Genomic DNA, 20129 nt, shown 5'->3' on the forward strand with positions numbered 1-20129 from the left:
ACAGTGACTTTGGGAGAGAGCAGGCCTCTGAACGGCACCTCGCTATGGTCAGACGGAGGTGAAGGAGAGGTGAGCACTGCTTCAAGAAGAGGTGCATGAACCAGGACGGTGGGGATTCAGCAACAAGGAGCCTGGATGAGATGGGAACACACGGTGGAGAACAAAGTCTCTGGAGCAGAACAGTGTGAAGCCGAGCACCACTGCAGAAGGCTGTTGATCCAGGGGAAAGTTGGAGTCTCCAGCCTGCAGCCTGTGGAGAAACAGAGGGAAGATCCTGAACTGCTGCTCAAACGCTCTGGAAGAGAGACGCCTTCACTGTCGTCATGACCAGGCGTCAAAAGCAACTCTAGATACCATTTGAAGTGGAATCAAGCAGTTCAGGGACCTCCACCCAGGAAAGCGGGCCAACCTCTCTGCTGGCTTTACTTTAATAGCTACAGTCATGTTAACACAGTGAGTGTGGCACAAATAATGGCTAAATAATGAAATAAATGAGTTCTTATCTACCTATATTGATGTCCGTATCAAGAAGTATTTACCTCAGAAACAAAGCCAGGCCAAAGTGCTTTTTTTTTTGTCTTTCCTCACCACTGAGCACCTGTACAGTTCAGTCAGAGGTCGTTGGGATGTTCTGGTTATTTTCCTGCCCTGGTTTATTGTGCCGGAGAGTTTTCTGTTGGTGGTGGTCGTGAGGAAGTTGAACCAGGATGAGAGGTTGGAGATGAGACCGGATTCAATGAATGATCTTTAAATAAGAGTTAAAATGTCTTTTCTCATGTTAAAAGTCCTCAGTTTTCCTCTCAGTCATTTCTTTTAAAAAGTCCTTTATCCATAAAATCAGAGCAGGACCAGTGGCTTTGTCAGGGTTTACTCTGTGCAGGATGGAGGTCTCCAGCTGCTGGTGTGGTGGGAGCTTGGAGGAGGAAGCTGAGGATGTTGATGTTGAAACAGGTGAAGAAGCAGTTCAGCTGGTCAGTGAGGGAGGTGGAGTCTGAACAGGTAACCACTGCAGGACTGGATTCTCTTCTGATCACAATGTTTAATTCTTGCCGCGCCTGTTTTGGATTTCCTGATATTAATTTCTTCTCCAGGCTGTCTTGATGCTGAATTTTAGCCTGACTGGTGCAGCTCTCTCACCCTGACTGCATTACTCTGCTGAAAAGCCTTTTTCAAAAGATGCTGGCTCATTGAACATGAAACATTAACCTCAATTATGTCAACATTTTGCCTTTACTTCAACATATTTCTTATTTGTTGTCTTTTGATGAGCTTAAAGGTCCATGTTGCTCTTTTGTTCAGCAAGTTGCAATCCTAAAGAGTCTTCAGCAATCCTCAGTCAGCCTCTTAATCCTGCATCACACTAGAGGAATCTGTAAACCTGCCCCGATGTAGAGAAAACACACTTGAAGACAACAAAAGACAGAACAGACAGGATCTTCCTCTTCTGCTCTCATAATGTGTGCTGAGTTCCATGGTGCTAATGTTAGCAGGTGTGCTAGCTTACTGGGCAGCTGGGAAAGAACGCTCAGCTACTGCTATAACATCTGGGAATAAATGGGTTACTCTGCAGAATTTTTTGGGGGAACAAATCTATTAGAGGGTCTAAAGAATATTGCTGTTTTTCATAATGATACTTTGGGTTTTTTGTTTCGGGTGACCGGAACTTTAAGCTTCTAACATGCAGACAAGGCATGATGGCTGATCTTCTAACTTTAAACTATATTCGCAGCAACACAGTTCTTGGAATTTAAAACCATATTTGGCAAATGGAGAATAGTGAATGAAGAGGATCTATGTGACAAACATCTGAGAAAAAACAGGGTGTTAAAGCAAACAGAGGAAGTTGTCAGTTCATTTCACAGACACTGAGTCTCGTGGTTTTCTAAAGTGACTGTTTCTCACTCTGAGGGGCTGAATTGTGATGATTGAACTGTCATGGCAGTCCTCCAACATCTTCAGCTGCCATTAAAGTCAGACTGGGCTTTACAATAACCCAGCACCACCCAGTGCATTATGGGACATTACATTTCAGGTTGTATTCCAATGCTGTTTGATCAAAAACTCAAAATGTTACTTTTTTTTTCCACCTATCAGTCAAAATGTCTAATTTCACTTGATTTAAGATAAATCCACTTAAAAAGCATATTTAAGCAGGATAAAGAATCTTGTTTTAAGACAATGTTCCTAAAATGAACACTATTTTCTTTGTTCTGTTTGCAGAAAATTTTCTAATACAAAAAATGGATTTATCTTAAATCAAGTGGAGTGAGACATTTTGACTGATAGCAAGTCTAAAAAACTTGGTAGGAATTTGAGTTGCCGTGTAAAAGTCAAAGAGATGTGAAGTACTGAGCTGCAGAAATGAGCCGTTCACACCTCAACGAGCTGGAGATGTTACAGAGAGTTAACTTCTTCTTTTGACGTCAAATCAAGATTTCAGAAGATTTCTTGAAGCAGCAGTTCTGCTTCTGTTCACATTTCAACGACGACATTAACTGCAGCGGACCAGCTGGAAAACACATTTGGTGAGAAACTTTTTAAAAGTTTATTTTTGACTTGAGATGTTTGTTGAAATGCATCGTGTGTGTTTTGAACTATTGTATGAAGAATTAAGGCTGAATCTTCAACATGTTCTTAAAGCCAGTGTCAGACTGTTTGTGTGATACAAAAGAGGAATGGATTCAATGTTATTTTGAATTAAGTACATGAGCAAAACAATTTTAGGAACATGTAACATGATTGTTTTTGAAACAGGACTGGATGTCTCATTATTCTCTTTTCATGTGTCTTTAACATGTCCACTGTGTGAATGTGCAGGTTCCAGTCAACATGTTTCTTCTTTTGAGAGTTTTCTTCCTCCCAGGTGAGCTCTCTGTTGATATTATTTAACATGATTGTTGAATAATCTGAAGGTTTTAAATCAGTGATTCTGATTGTAAACTGAACTCACAAGTTGTTTGTTTTTCCAGCTGTTTTGGTTCATTGTGCCGGTGAAGAAACTGATCTCTTCATCACTGCACCGAGGAGTCTGGAAGCAGTGAATGGATCCTGTTTGATTATCCCCTGTAGCTTCACACCTGCTTCAAGGAAAGAGAGACAGTTTGACAACAGAAGAAAAATATTTGCAGTGTGGATTAAAGATGATGTACCTTTTCAGAATCATCCAGAAAGAATAGTTTTTAACAGCAGTGATGCAGTTAACTACCCTGATATCAGCATCATTGGAGACCTGAAACAAAGAGACTGCACCACCAAGTTTGAGAGATTCAAACTTGAAAAATCCACAAAGTTCTTTTTTCGAATTGAGAATGAATCATTCAAGGCAACAGCTGCTTTAGACCCCGTTGAGATTAAACTGACAGGTAAGACTGCTTCATTTATGTGCTTTAAAAAGATAAAATGTCACATTTAAGATTTGAATCTGACTCCATAACATTTTTGATTGGATAAAATTATCATTGATGAAATGGTTGATTATTTGCTTTTGTGTCCTACAGCAACAGGAAACTCATGTCTGCACTGCTGTATCTAACATAAAACTGTCAGTATTCAGTCGAAAACAATCTGGAAATGATTGTAGTTATTGACTGAAAACTCAGTTCACAGCTTTCTCTGGATTTATTCAGTGTTTAAAGTTTGTTTTCTGATTGATATATAAATGTGAAGTCTCAAAGGACTAGTTTAGTTGCTAGAAGAACTTGTAGAAACTGTCATATGTTGTAGTTTTAAAACGTGTGTTTCATGCAAAACTGCAGGTTCTCCTCCGAGGCCCAGATTAGAAGTCTCAGCTGATCTGAAGGACCTGAAGGAGAAGGAGTCTGTCACTGTAACCTGCTCAGCTCTCACTCCCTGTTCACACTCCCCTCCTCAACTCACCTGGAGCCTCCAACAAGACGCTCACAGCCAAACTGAGGAAAACACAGATGGAACCTTCAGCACTCAGATCCAGAAGACCCTCACTCTGTCAGACACACATGATGGATTCAACCTCAGCTGCTCTGCTGTGTATCCTGTTGCTGGAGGAGAACCTGTGAAAACACCTGAGACAGAGTTAACTCTCAGGGTTTCATGTGAGTGATCCTGTCAGCTCATCACACTTCAGATGTTTCTGATGAATCAAGTTAATCTGAGTCTTATTTTCCCCTCAGATGCTCCTAAAGACACCACAGTCTCCATCAGTCCATCAGGGAGCTGGGTGACCCTGACCTGCTCCAGCAGAGCCAAACCTGCCGTCAGCAGCTTCACCTGGTTCAAGAACAGTGACCATGGACCCATCAAAGTGTCTAAAGGAGACTTTTACACCTTTAATGTGGCTGACACAGCAAATCCAGAAAGTTTTTACTGTGTGGCTGAAAATTCTCTCGGTAATCAGACGTCATCGTGGATTCGTGTGAACAAAGCAGGTAAATTTAATCTTTTTACAATTTTCGTACAATTGTTTGTATTTATATTAATATGTGTGTTGATGATCTCTTTCCTCTCATCCCTATTTAATGTGGATATTTTATGGAAAATCTTTTCAGAAACTCTTTTACAAACCCATTTGACAGCCATGATATCACCATCACTGGAAACCTGAGGGAAAACAAACTGCAATTCGTGTTTTCTGGTGTCGTCTTTCCTTTGAAAAGCACAAACTACTTCTTCAAAATCATCTGTGTTTTAGGCTCCATGAAGTGACCTTCACTAACGGATTAAACTGAGTCTCTGGCTGGATTATCGGAGATGTTGAAGCAGTTTGTCACCAGACTGTTTTTAATTCATGTTGCTTTTGGATCCTGCAAAGACTGGGAATTATTGTCAAAGTTAGAGAAAACTCTCACGTGTTTCTCTGCAGGTGAACTGAGGATTGAACTCGTCCTCAAAACACTGATGATCCTTCAGGTTGTATCTCTCTACTGTACAATCATCATCTTTGAGTGGTGAGACAAACTTTTCCATCTGTAGACCATTTGATCATTATTTAAAGTTACAGTTCAAAATATTCATAGTTTTATTTTTTCTCTCGTTCAGCTGGTTCAGATGGAGACATTGCCGCAAACAAGTGAAGGTAAACACGTTGTTTTAATAAACATAATAGTTAAATTCAGAAGAAGAAAATCTTTCCTTCATTAACTCTTTCAGTTACTCCACTACTAATGTGATTTCGTGACAACAAATGTAATAATTGACTTGTGAGAGTCTCTGATCTTGAGATGGGTGATAAGACTTTATTGCTGTGTGTCGTCTCATTTCCACACAGGACTCACCAGAAACAGATGACGTCAATACAGTGATTGAAAGTCCAGCATAATGGGCCACAAGGAGAAACCCAAGATGTTAAAGCCATCATCAGTGACCTGCTTTATTAATTCTGATCATTTCGACCTGCGTCTTTGTCATTTTTGTCATGAAATCTGTTGTTTTCCTGGATCTCAGCATGAAGCAGGCCTGTATATAAGAAGTGGTGCAGCTCTGTAGAGGATTAACACATTTATATTCATGTAGAGTCTTAAACAGAGCTGATGTCTGTTTCCATTCTGAAGATAAACCAGCATGTATTGAAGCTTCATATTTTCTGTGTACATTTAAACAAGTTATATCTCAATTTATTCTTGCATTTTTTTCCATTTTCTCCTGGTTTCATTTGCTGTATCTATTGTAGTGGTCATTTAAGTCATGACAATAGAAAACTTAATTCATTTTCTTTTTTTTCCCACAAAATCATTGTGTTAATGCTTTGCAGAAATAAAGTTTTTTCTTTGATATAAAGTCATGAGAATCTGTGAAGTGATGAAAGTGAAAGAGGTTAAATGGAAAAACTGCTTTAATTTGGGTCTGTCAAGAAAAGGTAATGAACTCCTGCTCCACAGGAAGAATGTATGATGTGAGAAGTATGGACCCAAACACAGAACCCTGCAGAACTCCGTTTAGTCTGAGTAGAAGAGTCATCAACATGAAGGAACCGGAATTTTTGTGAGACAGAGCAACAACAACAACAACAACAACAACAACAACAACAACAACAACAACAACAACAACAACAACAACATAAAAACAGTAATACAATTGTGATTTTCCATTTTTTTTATTAAGGGTTTTTTTTTGTTTGTTTAACTTTGTGGTTTTCGGACTTGGGCTGCAGGTTGAACATGTCTGCGTCTCACAGAGTGATTCAACCTGCGGTCGGAGCCCTCCGTCTGGCCGCCTTCAGCTCGCTGCTGCGGGGGAGAGAGCCGGGGAGGTGTCCGGGGGTCGGGCGCTGGATGTCGGACACACTCAGAGGTACGGACCGCTGCCTCCGGAGCTCACCGCCGCGGGTCCGCTCCGTCACCGGGGATCAACAGGATGGTTCCACCGGGGACTCCTGCAGGGGGAACAGGTGTTGTGCCGAATTATGCATGCCTGCCGAGATCTGCATCCCCTGGTCGCGGGAGCACGTCCGCTCCGCTAAAACGGAAACTATGAGATACCAAACTGTTTTCTACGGCAAAGTACTTTTTGATAATGAAAAGATGCTATATGAAAGCTTGGATTTCTTCGCAGTTGAAGCATTTGATTGAAGTTCAGATTCGAAATTCAAAATGTAATGCCGAAAAATATGTCCGAAGCTCATTTATTTACAATAAAGACAGGATAGTTTATTCCACGTTTATATATAATTCACGTGGTTTGATTAAAAGACCCGCATCTGTAACGTGTTTTGTGTGTTTTGACCGAAAAATGTCCATAACATTAAAGAGGGGGATGCATTGTTCGGCAGGACACACTTTGTCTCTGCCGAGATTTGCGTGTCCTGTTTTTTGTTGTTGTTGTTGTTGTTGTTGTTGTTGTTGTTGTTTTTTAAAAGGGGGCCCAAATAAGTTTCACGTTTACCAAACCATGTTAATTATATAAACGTGGAACTTATTTTGCCCCAGAAAACCAGGGGATGCCAATCTGCCGAATAATGCATCCCGCCCCTTAACTGCTGTTATAAGCAGGGGATGCAGATCTCGGCACAACACCGGCTGCTCACAGAACCAGCTGCTGACAGCCTGGGACTGAGAATGATCTGTGAAACTTTCTGCACAAACCGGAAATGTGGAGATGTGCCTCTTCACAATCCACTGCATGAACTTTAATCCACGGTGCTTTTGTTTTTCTCAGGAGAAAACCTCAGACCACTAGAGGGCGTCAGAGTCCTGGACTTGACAAGGTGAGATCAGTCATTAAAACTCGACTCGTGTGGGGTGTGTACCAGTGTTCCGGCTGGTCTCTTCACCACCATGAAACTCGGACGCGGAGCTGTCTGTGGTGCTGAAACGTCTCTCTCTCTCTCTCCCTCTGGTCCTCATCGAAATCCACACTTCAAGAAAAAATACGTGAACTGAACAACCAAAAAGAAGCAGGTCATGCTGAATGCTCCACTGTGCCTATGTGGCCTCACTTCATGCCATTCACACGGTTATCCGTTTGACATCTGATATTACGGATTTCATATCCATAAAACAACAATGCAACGTTTGAGCATTGTTACCTAATGGTTTACACAATGAACACCGTCAACAGGAGAGAGATCAGAGTTACTTTAATTGAAGATTAAATCCAAGTGTTTGTCCTTCTTGACAACGTTGTTGATCACAGCATTGTGAAACTCCTCTGTTTTGACTTCAGTTTGATGAGCCACTCCTCTCAATGGACATCACAGCCAGAGGTGAAAGTCTTCCCTGCTCTGTCCTCTTATGGCTGCAGACCTCTCCACCGATGCTGTGGTGGCCTGATTGTTCAACACCAACTTCAGGAGCTTTGTCCCCAGTGGAACCTTGTGTTCAGGGTCATTTTCAACCTCAAAAGCAAGAAGTTCATGAGGTGATTTATTTTCTTTGATCATTTGTGAGCTACAGTCCAATGAGGTCAGCTCTCAGCCTCACAAAATGAAATACTGGCCAAATTTAGCCAGGCTGTAGTTACTTTATACAGTTCACTGAAGCCAGAAAATCAAGTTCTCCAAGCTTTTTAATCTTACCTCTCTGTGCAAGTTGATGTTTTCCAGGATGCTGTAAAACTATGGCAGACCGAAACTGTCAGATTGAAAATAAACACAGAAATATAACAATGGCTCAGAAAACAATTTGATATGCCAAGAAATTATAAGAGATTTTTTTTTCATGAAAAAAGTACTTGTGACTAAAATGTATATTTGTTTCATCATTATTTGCTGTTTTAATGTAACTTTGTGTTGATACTCTCTGCCTACCCAAAGCTCCATCGTGTCTGCCTGTGTGAAACAGTCTTAAAGGTCAGGTGAATGGTCGCATGCAATGCTATAGAATCATCTGCAATGATCCGATTTGGTATTATTCATTTTCCTACGACTGCGTACCATCTCCTATGATTTCGGAATAGTGATGACTCTTGCCACATACTGCAGATTGATCCTAGACTGTTCACCTATAAGCCTGAACCAGCCAGTCCGCCACAGTCCGCCATTAAAAATTACACGTTTCATTTTTTGAAAAATAATTTTTCAATAATTTCAGACATTTTCCTGTTGATGTCACATCGTTTCACAATACATTTCATGAAGACCCGTAAACAATTTCACCATCTGACAGGATGGAGCCCAGTATGAAAGAAGCATCAGTGTCTGCCACACACACACACACACACACACACACACACACACACACACACACACACACACACACACACACACACAGTCTTTAATGTGAGGTTTATTGACATATTTGATTCAACAAATCCTGAATTAATCATGCTGAAACATGATGCTGGAATCCAGTTCTACTTCGTAAGTGCTTAGCCCGCCTACGGGCTTCGCTAGTGGCACTCCCCTTGGCGCAGCCAATCAACTGAGACAACAAAAGCTCGACGCACCAATCCCCCGCCGCCCGATGGCGCGGCTCCACGCCCCCCGAGGGTATACCCCGAGCTGGAGGCAGCCATTCTCCCTTCTTCTTCCTCAGCATCACTTGAGACATTAAGAAGCCAGAAGTTTCTTCGGATCAAGATTCTTCAAATCAAGATGGATGGACCTGTCCGTGACCAGTCGCCATCGGGTGTCGGGCCTATCACCCTGCTCATCGAGCAAGATCATTTCAAGCGCTGCTTTGTCTGCGTCGGCTGACGGCATCACTGTCAGCGGCCTTTCTGCCTGCCTGCCTCACTCTGCCGCTTGAGGTAACCCAGTGGCGAGCGGCCTTTATGGGCGCCGTCTCACCGGCTCCCGCGCATGCGGCAGCAGCAGCGGCGTCCCCGCGTCTATGGAGCCCACGCAACGCGACGGCGCCTTCTCCACCTTATTCAGACCACCGTGAGACAGGTTAGTTTGCCCTACTCATGATGTGTTGTTGCAGTACTACTGCCTGAGCCCCCCGCGAGCCCGTGGAGCACCTCGCGGGGCTCTTCACCTCCGCTGCTCAACGCGGCCTCGCGCCTCCGCCGTAGCCTCCGAGCCGGCGCAGCGCGGCTTAGCACCCGGGCTAGCAACCCAGTCACGGACTCGGTCCCGGACTGCGGTGCTGTGTCCCGCCGTGCCACCGTTCCAGGCCTGCGTGCTACGTGTCTGGGACGCCCCGCTCACCGCCAAGAGGACGGTGAGGGGCTACCATTAGCACGGCTGTTGTGATACATCACTAAGGAGCAGCTAGCCTCCCCTCTTCCCGCGCAAGCTGGAGGGGCTCTCTCCCTCCCTTCTCTCGCTACGTGATAAAGCAGAGAATGGCGAGCGGAGCGCGCGCGAAGCAGCCCGGACGCACGGCGCTATCACGGGCTCTCCCTCCACGCGCTCGCCGCGCTGCTGCCGTGTTAGCGGTACGCAGCGGCGAGCTTGGCCGCTGGCTCTCCCGCCGAGCGTGAGGCGCAAACGGAGCGCCGTCGAGGTCCTGCACGGCGCCTCGCAACGCTCCAAACTACTTTCCGCCGGCTTCCGCCTGTGTTAAGCACAGCGAGGCGGCGGAGCCACGCCGGCCGGGTCCCCGCTGATGAGCGCCCCGCCCTGGTAGCATTACCGCGGCCGGCGGCCCGAGAAACGTCGGGACCGCACTGCCTCTGCCGGGTTCGCCCCCAACAAAGCGCTGGTCCGCGGCCCAGGAGCGGCCGCCCGCGCTCTTCATGGGAGGCCCTCTCCACAGCTGCATCTCTCAAGAGCAGCTATCCTCCCCCTTCCCGTGCTTGTATGACTGAGCATCAAGCTCGGCGGGGCTCTTCCCTCCCTTCGCCCCGCTATGTGATAAGCGGCGTAGAACGGTGAGCGGACTGCACACGGAGCCGCCTGGCCGCACGCACCGTCACCGGTTTTTCCTCCACGCTCTGCCGCGTGGCGGCGGTGGACGCGGGCACAGCAGCGAGCTGAGGCCGCTAGCTTTCCCCGCCGTGCGTGTCACGCAAGCGGAGCGCTGCCGATGTCCTGCCGGCACCCCGCAAACGCTCCAGGCTGCACTATCCGCCGGCTTCGGCTCATGTGAGTACGATGAAGCGTCAGAGCGGCGAAGTGTGCCAGCCCGGGTCCCCACCGTGGGGCATCGCGGCCCCGGCGGCACCCGTAAATTCCGCCGGCGTATGCTCGTGTTAGCACAGCGACGCGTCGCAGCGGCGGAACTTCACCGGCCCGGGTCCCCGCCGTAAGGCGCCCCACTCCCGGCATCACACGCCACGCTCCCAGCTGCGTTTATCCGCCGGCCTCCGCTCGTGTCAGCACAGTGAGGCGTCAGAGCGGCGGAACTTCACCGGCCCGGGTCCCCGCCGTAAGGCACCCCGCTTCCGGCATCACTCAATGCTTCCAGCTGCGTTTATCCGCCGGCCTCCGCTCGTGTTGGCACAGTGAGGCGTCAGAGCGGCGGAGCTGTGCCGTGCCGCCCCGGGCTACCGCCGCGCAGCGTCCCGGCCACGGCATCACTCATACCACCTCCAGCGGTGTCTCTCCGCCGGCTTCCGCCTGTATTGACACGGCGAAGCCTCAGAGCAAAGGAGCTCTGCCGGTCCGGGCTCCTGCTATTGAGCGTCCCGGTCCTGGCATCATCACCGAGGTTCAGCGGCCCGGGAAGCCTCGGGATCACGCCGCCTCCACCAGGTTTGTCCCCAACAAGTGCTGGTCCGCGGCTCCAAAGTGACCGCCCGCGCTCTTTGTGGGACACCCGCTCACCGCCGCGCTGTGTCGTTTTCCGCCTGCCCTTGCCTGTGTTAGCACAGCGGAGCGACAGAGCGGCGGACTTATGCCGCCCCGGGTTCCCGCCGTAGGGCGCCCCGGTCCCGGCTTCATTCATTACGCTCTCAGTGACGTTCTCCGCCGGTTTCCGCCTGTATTGACATGGCGATACCTCAGAGCAGCGGAGCTCTGCCGGCCTGGGCTCCCGCTATTGAGCGTCCCGGTCCCGGCATCATCACCGAGGTTCAGCGTCCCGAGAAGCCTCGGGATCATGCCGCCTCCACCAGGTCTGTCCCCAACAAAGCGCTGGTCCGCGGCCACTAAGCGGCCGCCCGCGCTCTTACAGGGGACGCCCCCTTTTCGTCGCACTGCAGCCGTGAAAGCGGGTCGCAGCAGCGAGCTAAGGCCGCTGGCTCACCCGTCGTGCGCTACGTGCAATGTCCCGGCCCTGGCATCATCACTGAGGTCAGCGGCCCGAGAAACTTCGGGATCTTGCCGCCTCCACCGGGTTTGTCCCCAACAAAGCGCTGGTCCGCGGCCCTGGAGCGGCCGCCCACGCTCCTTCATGGGACGCCCCCTCATTGCCATGCTGCAGCCGTGGACGCGGGTCACAGCAACGAGCTGAGGCTGCTGGCTCATCCACCGTGTGCTATGCGGATGAGGAACGCCGTCGAGGTCCCGCCGGTACCTCGCAAACGCTCCAAACTGCTTTTTCCGCTGATTTCCGCCTGTGTCAGCACGGTGAAGCGTCAGAGCGGTGGAGCTATCCAGCCCGGGTCCCCGCCGATGAGCGCCCCGGCTCTGGCATCATTCATAAACGCTCCAAGCTGCGTTATCCGCCGGCTTCCGCCTGTGTTAGCACAGCGAAGCGTCAGAGCGGCGGAGCTGTGCCAGCCTGGGTTCCCGCTGATGAGCGCCCCGGCATCGTCACCAATGTCAGCGACCCGAGAACTTCGGGATCACGCCACCTCCACCGGGTTTGTCCCCAGCAAAGCACTGGTCCGCGGCCCCGAAGCGGCCGCCCGCGCTCTTTCATGGTCCTTCAGCCCTTTCGCCGGGGGTTCCCCGTCTCCCGAGGCCGGGAGGACGGGTGGACTGTCCCCTCAGGCCGTGGTACAGCCACTCACGCTCTGCTTCGGACGTGGCGTGCTATGTTGGGGACCGCTTTCTCCCTGGTTGTTAAGGACGCTGAGAAGCGGCTATGCCCTGCAGTTCACCTGTCGCCCGCTTCTCTTCAATGGGGTTCTTTGTACGCGGCTCGCATGCCCTGTGGGGCGGCCGCTCTCGAAGCAGGAGTGTCCTCGCTCCTCCGCCGGGGCGCGGTTATGGAGCTGGACGCGGAGGAGGTGCATTCGGGCTTTTATTCTCCCTACTTGTTGGTTCCAAGAAGAGCGGAGTCATGAGACCCGCTTTGAACCAGCGGGTCCTAAACACTCACATAGCCACCAGGAGGTTCCGCATGCTGACGGTCAGACACCTCCTGGAGAGCTCCTGGGGTTCTTGGTGAACCGGGACAAGAGCGCACTCACCCCAGCTCAGCGCATGGCTTATCTGGGTTTGGAGCTGGACACGCTCTCTATGACGGCCCGCCTCTCTGCGGACAGGCGAGCCTCCCTCCTCTCAGCCCTGAGGTCTGCAGTGACCATGCCTCTGGTCAGGGTCTGTTTGGTCAGGACCGTCCTGGATTTAATGGCCGTGGCCCACCTGGTGGGCCTTCTTCTGGTTGGGCCTTCTGCACATGCGCAGGCTGCTACGGTGGTTTGCACGCCTCTGCTGCTTGGGGAAGCGGGACGGATGCAGAAAGGTCTCGATCCCGCCCTCGGGCACGCCAGGATCTCCTTCTCTTAATGGATCCTGCTCTCCTATGCTAGGAGTCCCCCTGGGCTGCGTATCGCATCACGTCGAGGTGTTCACGGATGCGTCTCTCGCAGGGTGGGGAGTCACCCTGGACCACCACGCGGTGGGCGGTGCCTGGGATTCCATGGAGTTCCTCCAGGCCCTGCTGGACAGTGGCTGAGCTGCATCCACACTGCGGTGTTTGCATCAGCCATCATAGCGGGTTACGGCGGCTTTGGCCGCTTCTCTGCACGCAGTCACCCGCTGTTGAAGCGGTTTCTGTGTGGGGCGTGTTGGCTACGGCCACCCCCCAGGCATGTGGTCTCCCCGTGGGACCTCCACGTTGTGTTGGAGGGTCTTGGGGGGCTCACCTCTTCGAGCCTTTGGAGAAGGCGGAGGTCCGCTTTCTCTCCTTCAAGGCCGCCATCTTGTTCGCGCTAGTATCCGCCAAGAGAGTTGGGGATCTCTGCGCCTTGTTGGTCCGCCCATCCTGCAGGCTGTTCAGCCAGGATGGGGGACTTGTGCATCTTTGGCCTAACCCGGCCTTTAATTCCAAGGTGATCACTTCGGACTTCCGGTCGCGAGTGATCCGGATCCAAACGCTTGCTCCCGGCCTGGCTCATCTGAGGACGGCCCACGGCTGCGGTTGCTGTACCCGGTTAGGGCCCTGCGTTATGTCCAGCGCACAGCTGGTTTTCACACCACGGACCAGCTGTTTGTGGGGTTTGGAGCCTGGGGGCGTGCCCCCCCCCCCCCCCCCCCCCCCCCCGCCTCCGACCTCTCAGAAAGACGTCCACTGGGTGGGGGGCGCTATTGCAGCTGCCTGCAGGGCACAGAATCTCTCGCCGCTGGCAGTGATTCATGCTCATTCCACACAGCGTGTGGCTGCCTGTGCGGCCCTGTGCAGGGGTGTCACGGTGACATCTGCCAGGCTGCCTTCTTGGCCTCTGCGTTCATATCTGTTGGATATGTGAACTGACTCTGTGGCCATGTCGGTTTCAGCGAGAACACGAGTTCCGTCGCTTAACCGTTGAGTTCCGTCGCTTAACCGTTTTGGTCCTTCTGGCCTGTTTGCCGCGTCCCGAGTGGGGTCGTGGACCAGGGCTTTCCCGCCTGCCGCTTGGTTTTTGCCGCGGCCTGCTGATGTTGTGACTGTGACGGTGCTTAGCGGGAACGGGAGTTCTGCCGCTTGCCGTGTTGGTCTTCTTGCTCGGCTGCCGCGTCCCGGGTGGGGTCGCGGACCAGAGTTTTCTCCCCGCCTGCCGCTTGGCTCTGCCACGGTGTGCGGATGTTGTTACAGTGACGGTGTTCGTGGGAACAGGAGTTCTGCCGCTCGCTGTATTGGATCCTCTAGCCCGGCTGCCGCTTCCCTGTGTGGGTCGCGGACCAGGGTTTCCCGCCTGCCGCTGTGGCTTGCCCTGGCCGGCGTGTGTGTGTCGCTGTGGCGATGTTTGTTCACGTCGCGGGCGGCGCTTCGGCGCATGGATGCCCGCCTCGTTCTTTGGGGGTTCTGCGACCGTTCTGGACGTACGGTTTGTTTACTTCCATCTTACGCACCAATCCCGTCAGCATGCCAGCTGGGAGTACATTCATCGACCTACGGCCTTCGCCTGGGTGTGTGCCACTAGCGAAGCCCGTAGGCGGGCTAAGCACTTACGAAGTAGAATTAGTAGTTACTGGATGTAACTCCAGTTCTACGAGTAAGTGCGTGCCCGCCTACCTGCTGGCCCAGCTGTCTGCTTCCCTTACTTGGCTGATTCAGAAGAAGGGAGAATGGCTGCCTCCAGCTCGGGGTATACCCTCGGGGGGCGTGGAGCCGCGCCATCGGGCGGCGGGGGATTGGTGCGTCGAGCTTTTGTTGTCTCAGTTGATTGGCTGCGCCAAGGGGAGTGCCACTAGCGAAGCCCGTAGGCGGGCACGCACTTACTCGTAGAACTGGAGTTACATCCAGTAACTACTAATTACATAAGAATATTAAATCTCTGAAAACAAAAGTAATGAGATTAAGATGCTCTGTGTATTGGGTATCAGCTGAATTTATATCAGTTAGTGGGAGGAAGATAATCTGGATGTCAAACTTAAATCAATCCACTAACTTCATTTGCTGTCTGAAGACGAGATGCATTAAAACTGATTTCACATGAACAAGAGGACAGTGGCTCAGTTCTACTGGACGACTGAACACTGATCATTTACACACACACTGTGTGAGATTCTGGGCCAATAATGAAATATGACTGAGATTATTAAGGTGTTTATCAAGATGTTTATTATGGTGCAATGAATAAACAGATCATTTGCCTTGTTAATGTTTCCAGCAAGTTTTCATAAATAAATGCTCAATGGGCACATATAGTTCACTTTTAGTCAGAAAAAAACTGACATTTTCACCATAATTGCATACAAATAGTAAATTGTCATGACGCTTTATACTTATGAGACTTAAATGAGGCTGAAATATTTACAACGATTTTGTTGAATTTACTGTCATTTGAAAATAATATAAATTTTCATAAGAGCTGACTGTTTTATTTTTAAATATGTTAAAAATAAATACTTTTTACCAGCATTGCTCCACTAATGTTTGCCACACTTGGGACGCTCCACTCAACTCCCCATAAAAGGATGGAGGACCTCCTTCTTCCTGTTTGGTGGTCAGACCTGGATCCTGCTGATGAGGTGAGTGAAAAAAGGACAAAATCGAAGAAACTTCAAATGAAATGTGTTCAAAAAATACTTCTGTATTTTGTGACCGTTGCTTCTGTCTTTATACAGTAAACAGACTCCTGCTCTCAGCCTCATGTGGTGAGAAGTTCTCCTGTCATGATTTAATCTGCAGGGTGTGGAGGGTGAAGAAACACCTAGTTTCTCTTGACTTTAGCGTACAGATCCTCGGGGCCGTTAGCAACTTGACTTGACTGACTTTCTTGCCCGTGAACTTTGACCTGTGCGTACACGGTCTCCTCCTGCTGTCTGCTGTCCTGCACTGACACGGTCAAAGCTCCATCTCTGCGCTTTGAGAAGCTGACGTGCTCGTATTGAAGGCCCTCGTCGCCGCTGACGTCCTTCTCTGGTTCATCTGCCGCCATGTGGCTGGAAAACTGCTCTGCTGCTTGAGTCTGTTGAAGAAGTGATTGAATGGAAACTGAGGTGAACGAGATCGTCCAGGTCAGAGCTGAAGAACAGCTTCTGTTCACTGTCGGCCAGCAAATAAGGAACATTGAATTGGAAAAGAATTAAGTGAATTATATTCAAAATACTTAATATATGTTTACAGTGGGAAATGCTTTTTGTCAAGTGAAAAATAGAAATACATCATGGAGCACCAGAAGCACAGCTTTAGCAGCAAAACATTGATATTAGCCACCTGGTCATAATGTTTTGACTGACTGGTGTATGTCTGGTTCATATAATCTAAGAGTACAGTCAAACCACGCGTTGTGAAATGTACCGACCTGAGTCTGTTGTGGGCGCCGACGCTTCTTAAACCACCTGAAAGACATCAGGAAAGTGAAAATATCCATGAAGTGGGAAGAAGTCCAGACTGAGGTCAAACCAGCATTAATACACAGCTGCTGCTGTCACATGTTTTAGTTCAAGGTACTGACCAGACAGAGAAAAGCAGGAAGATGAACACAAAGCTGATGCTCACTGAAACGGCAATCATCAAAGATTCACGTTGTCCTGTTTGGAGCAAAGAGAAAATCACACTAAGATGTTCAGTATGACATGACTGAGAGTCTTTTAGTGTTGAAATAGTTTCTGATCTAGCAACAGGAAAAGACTGAGGGGGGTGAGGAGGAGATTTTCCTTTTAGTCATAGTTCTGATAAAGACCGATCTGAACCAGCAACAGTCCTATCTTCAAATTAACAGGAGAAGGTTTGTCTTCTGGGTTCAACTGGAGGAAGACGCTGTAATTGTCCATCTGAAGAACTCTTTACTACAGCCGAGATGCGTATGTGCAGTAGCAGTGGTTCTTTGGTCTACTCAGACACAGAGATGGAGCATTTCTGAAAACTTTCATCTTTGCAGCAATTTCAAATAGTTGTATTTTTACTCTCTTCAAACACCATTGTAATGTAACTGGATACTGAAAAGGCAATGGCGGTTTGGTGTTTTCACATCAAAACATTTTTTAAACAGTGTATTTAAAGTTGTGGACAGAATAAGATCAGATGAACGAACAGATCACAGTGATGTCATCGCATTTACCTGCTTTGTTCACAGGAATTCTCGATGACGTCTGATTACCGAGACCTTTTTCAGCCACACAGTGAAAACTTGCTGGATCTGTTGTGTCGGCCACATTGAAGGTGTAAAAGTCTCCTTCAGACACTTTGATGGGTCCATGGTCGCTGTTCTTGAACCAGGTGAAGCTGCTGACGGCAGGTTTGGCTCTGCTGGAGCAGGTCAGGGTCACCCAGCTCCCTGATGGACTGATGGAGACTGTGGTGTCTTTAGGAGCATCTGAGGGGAAAATAAGACTCAGATTAACTTGATTCATCAGAAACATCTGAAGTGTGATGAGCTGACAGGATCACTCACATGAAACCCTGAGAGTTAACTCTGTCTCAGGTGTTTTCACAGGTTCTCCTCCAGCAACAGGATACACAGCAGAGCAGCTGAGGCTGAATCCATCATGTGTGTCTGACAGAGTGAGGGTCTTCTGGATCTGAGTGCTGAAGGTTCCATCTGTGTTTTCCTCAGTTTGGCTGTGAGCGTCTTGTTGGAGGCTCCAGGTGAGTTGAGGAGGGGAGTGTGAACAGGGAGTGAGAGCTGAGCAGGTTACAGTGACAGACTTCTTCTCCTTCAGGTCCTTCAGATCAGCTGAGACTTCTAATCTGGGCCTCGGAGGAGAACCTGCAGTTTCACATTAAACACACATTTTAAACTACAATATATGACAGTTTCTACAAGTTCTTCTAGTAACTAAACTAATCCTTTGTCACTTCAGATGAATTCATAAATCAGAAAAACAACTTTAAACATCGAATAAATCCAGAGAAAGCTGTGAACTGAGTTTTCAGTCAATAACTACAATAATTTCCAGATTGTTTTCGACTGAATACTGACAGTTTTATGTTAGATACAGCAGTGCAGACATGAGTTTCCTGTTGTTGCAGGAAACAAAAGCAAATAATCAACCATTTCATCAATGATAAAATTATCCAATCAAAAATGTCATGGAGTCAGATTCAAATCTTAAATGTGACATTTTATCTTTTAAAAGCACATAAATGAAGCAGTCTTACCTGTCAGTTTAATTTCAACGGGGTCTAAAGCAGCTGTTGCCTTGAATGATTCATTCTCAATTCTAAAGAAGAACTTTGTGGTTTTTTCAAGTTTGAATCTCTCAAACTTGGTGGTACAGTCTCTTTCTCTCAGGTCTCCAATGATGCTGATATAACGGTAGTTAACTGAATCACTGCTGTTAAAAACTATTCGTTCTGGATGATTCTGAAAAGGTGCATCATCTTTAATCCACACTGCAAATATTTTTCTTCTGTTGTCAAACTGTCTCTCTTTCCTTGGGGCAGGTGTGAATCTACAGGGGATAATCAAACAGGATCCTTTCACTGCTTCCAGACTCCTCGGTGCAGTGATGAAGAGATCAGCTTTGTCACCGGCACAATGAACCAAAACAGCTGGAAAAACAAACAACTTGTGAGTTCAGTTTACAATCAGAATCACTGATTTAAAACCTTCAGATTATTCTACAAACATATTAAATAATATCAACAGAGAGCTCACCTGGGAGGAAGAAAACAGTCAGAAGAAGAAACATGTTGACTGGAACCTGCACATTCACACAGTGGACATGTCAAAGACACATGAAAACAGAATAATGAGACATCCAGTCCTTTTACAAAAACAATCATGTTAAATTTTCCTAAATTTGTTTTGCTCATGTACTTAAATCAAAATAACATTGAATCCATTTCTCTTTTGAATCCCATAAACAGTCTGACACTGGCTTTAAGAACAACATGTTGATGATTCAGCCTTAATTCTTCATATAATAGTTCAAAATACACATGATGCATTTCAACAAACATCTCAAGTCAAAAATAAACTGTTAAAAAGCTTCTCACCAAATGTGTTTTCCAGCTGATCAGCTGCAGTTAAAGTCATCAAATCAATTGAAATGTGAACAGAAGCAGAGCTGCTGCTTCTTAAAGTCTCCCTTCTTCCTGGTTTGATATTTGAAAAAGAGGAAATTAGCTCTCTGAAGCATCTGCAGCTCACTGGGGTGTGAGTGACTCATCCATGCAGCTCAGTGCTTCACATCTCTTTAACTTTAGCAACAAACATTAGAATGCAACCTGAAATGCAATGTCCCATAATGCATTGGGTGGAGCTGAGTTATTGTGAAGTCCAGTCTGACTTTAATATCAGATGAAGATGTTGGAGGGCTGTATGACAGTTCAATAATCACAATTCAGCACCTCAGGGTGAGAAATGGTCACTTTAGAAAACCACGAGACTCAGTGTCTGTGAAATGAAGTAACAACTTCCTCTGTTTGCTTTAACACCCTGGTTCATCTCAGAAGTTTATCAGATGGATTCTATTTTTTCTCTCTTCTTCATTTGTCACAGAAGTACAGTTTTTTTTCGCTACTGAAATCTGCTCAAAGCATCACGTTCACAGAGAGAACATGTACAAGTTGCCACGTTGTTGATTGTTGTGCTTCTGGGTTTCTAAATTGCAAGATCACTATTGTTATATTTTTTTTAACTGAAGAACAAGCAAACGTTCAGGAACTTAAAAAACAGTAGTCTTGAAAATAAATATGGAAAATCAATAGAAGATCAAAGATTAGCAGCAATTGTTCATAGAAGTTTGATTGTGTCCATGTTTCAAGTGTTCGCTCGCCATTGACTGTTGCTCTGAGCTCATAGGTTAACAGGAAATGGGCCAGCAGCACTGAAGAGGTGAATATTTCCACCTGCACTGCAGAATTTGGACTGAACAATTTTGCAAAAAGGTCAAATTTTTTGTCAGATATTGTGATTTCAATTAGATTTGCCATATTTTTTCAGGTCAAGCTTCAGTGCAATATTAAACATGCTCAGTAACAGATTCACCCTAATCGACCCACTATGTTAATTAATCAGGCGCGGGAGACTCAGCAACAGCAAACTGGTGTCTTTAAAACACGTGTCTG

General features: G+C 47.7%; 2 protein-coding genes across 5 annotated transcripts; one reads left to right on the forward strand and one right to left on the reverse strand.

Moving 5' to 3' along the window:
* Positions 1–2446: 2446 nt before the first annotated feature.
* Positions 2447–5691, forward strand: LOC115394143 (sialoadhesin-like). 3 transcript variants are annotated; one of them, XR_003932011.1, is made up of 8 exons: positions 2447–2525; positions 2818–2863; positions 2970–3362; positions 3756–4070; positions 4149–4403; positions 4667–4922; positions 5014–5050; positions 5243–5269. XR_003932011.1 is itself a non-coding variant. In XM_030099367.1 (8 exons), exons 2-8 carry the CDS (start codon positions 2830–2832, stop codon positions 5291–5293), a joined length of 1170 nt encoding a protein of 389 aa, XP_029955227.1. In that variant the 5' UTR covers positions 2447–2525; positions 2818–2829; the 3' UTR covers positions 5294–5691. The 3 variants fall into 3 exon arrangements, 1 of the variants encoding a protein (XP_029955227.1); XM_030099367.1 differs by having other exon boundaries at positions 4838–4922; positions 5243–5691; XR_003932010.1 differs by having other exon boundaries at positions 4149–4922.
* Positions 5692–6269: 578 nt separating this feature from the next.
* LOC115394137 (sialoadhesin-like) lies at positions 6270–19146 on the reverse strand. 2 transcript variants are annotated; one of them, XR_003932009.1, is made up of 10 exons: positions 19056–19146; positions 18715–18760; positions 18216–18608; positions 17509–17823; positions 17176–17430; positions 16570–16645; positions 16417–16453; positions 15526–16080; positions 7988–8042; positions 6270–6346 (listed from the first exon to the last, which is right to left on the reverse strand). XR_003932009.1 is itself a non-coding variant. In XM_030099360.1 (8 exons), exons 2-8 carry the CDS (start codon positions 18746–18748, stop codon positions 15823–15825), a joined length of 1368 nt encoding a protein of 455 aa, XP_029955220.1. In that variant the 5' UTR covers positions 18749–18760; positions 19056–19146; the 3' UTR covers positions 15265–15822. The 2 variants fall into 2 exon arrangements, 1 of the variants encoding a protein (XP_029955220.1); XM_030099360.1 differs by lacking the exons at positions 6270–6346; positions 7988–8042 and having other exon boundaries at positions 15265–16080.
* Between the last annotated feature and the right edge of the window lie 983 nt (positions 19147–20129).

Source organism: Salarias fasciatus, chromosome 9 (assembly GCF_902148845.1).
Source record: "Salarias fasciatus chromosome 9, fSalaFa1.1, whole genome shotgun sequence".
NCBI lineage: Eukaryota > Metazoa > Chordata > Actinopteri > Blenniiformes > Blenniidae > Salarias > Salarias fasciatus.

Bases quoted from the DNA above. Each gene is read 5' to 3' on its own strand.
- LOC115394137 (XM_030099360.1), bottom strand. From the start codon at position 18,748: ATGTTTCTTCTTCTGACTGTTTTCTTCCTCCCAG. The intron at 16,646-17,175 runs GTAAATGCGATG...TGCTCCAAACAG, and splicing joins AATTCCTGTGAACAAAGCAG to GACAACGTGAATCTTTGATG. The intron at 16,454-16,569 runs GTCAGTACCTTG...GATGTCTTTCAG, and splicing joins TTCCTGCTTTTCTCTGTCTG to GTGGTTTAAGAAGCGTCGGC.
- LOC115394143 (XM_030099367.1), top strand. From the start codon at position 2,830: ATGTTTCTTCTTTTGAGAGTTTTCTTCCTCCCAG. The intron at 4,071-4,148 runs GTGAGTGATCCT...TTTTCCCCTCAG, and splicing joins GTTAACTCTCAGGGTTTCAT to ATGCTCCTAAAGACACCACA. The intron at 5,051-5,242 runs GTAAACACGTTG...ATTTCCACACAG, and splicing joins ATTGCCGCAAACAAGTGAAG to GACTCACCAGAAACAGATGA.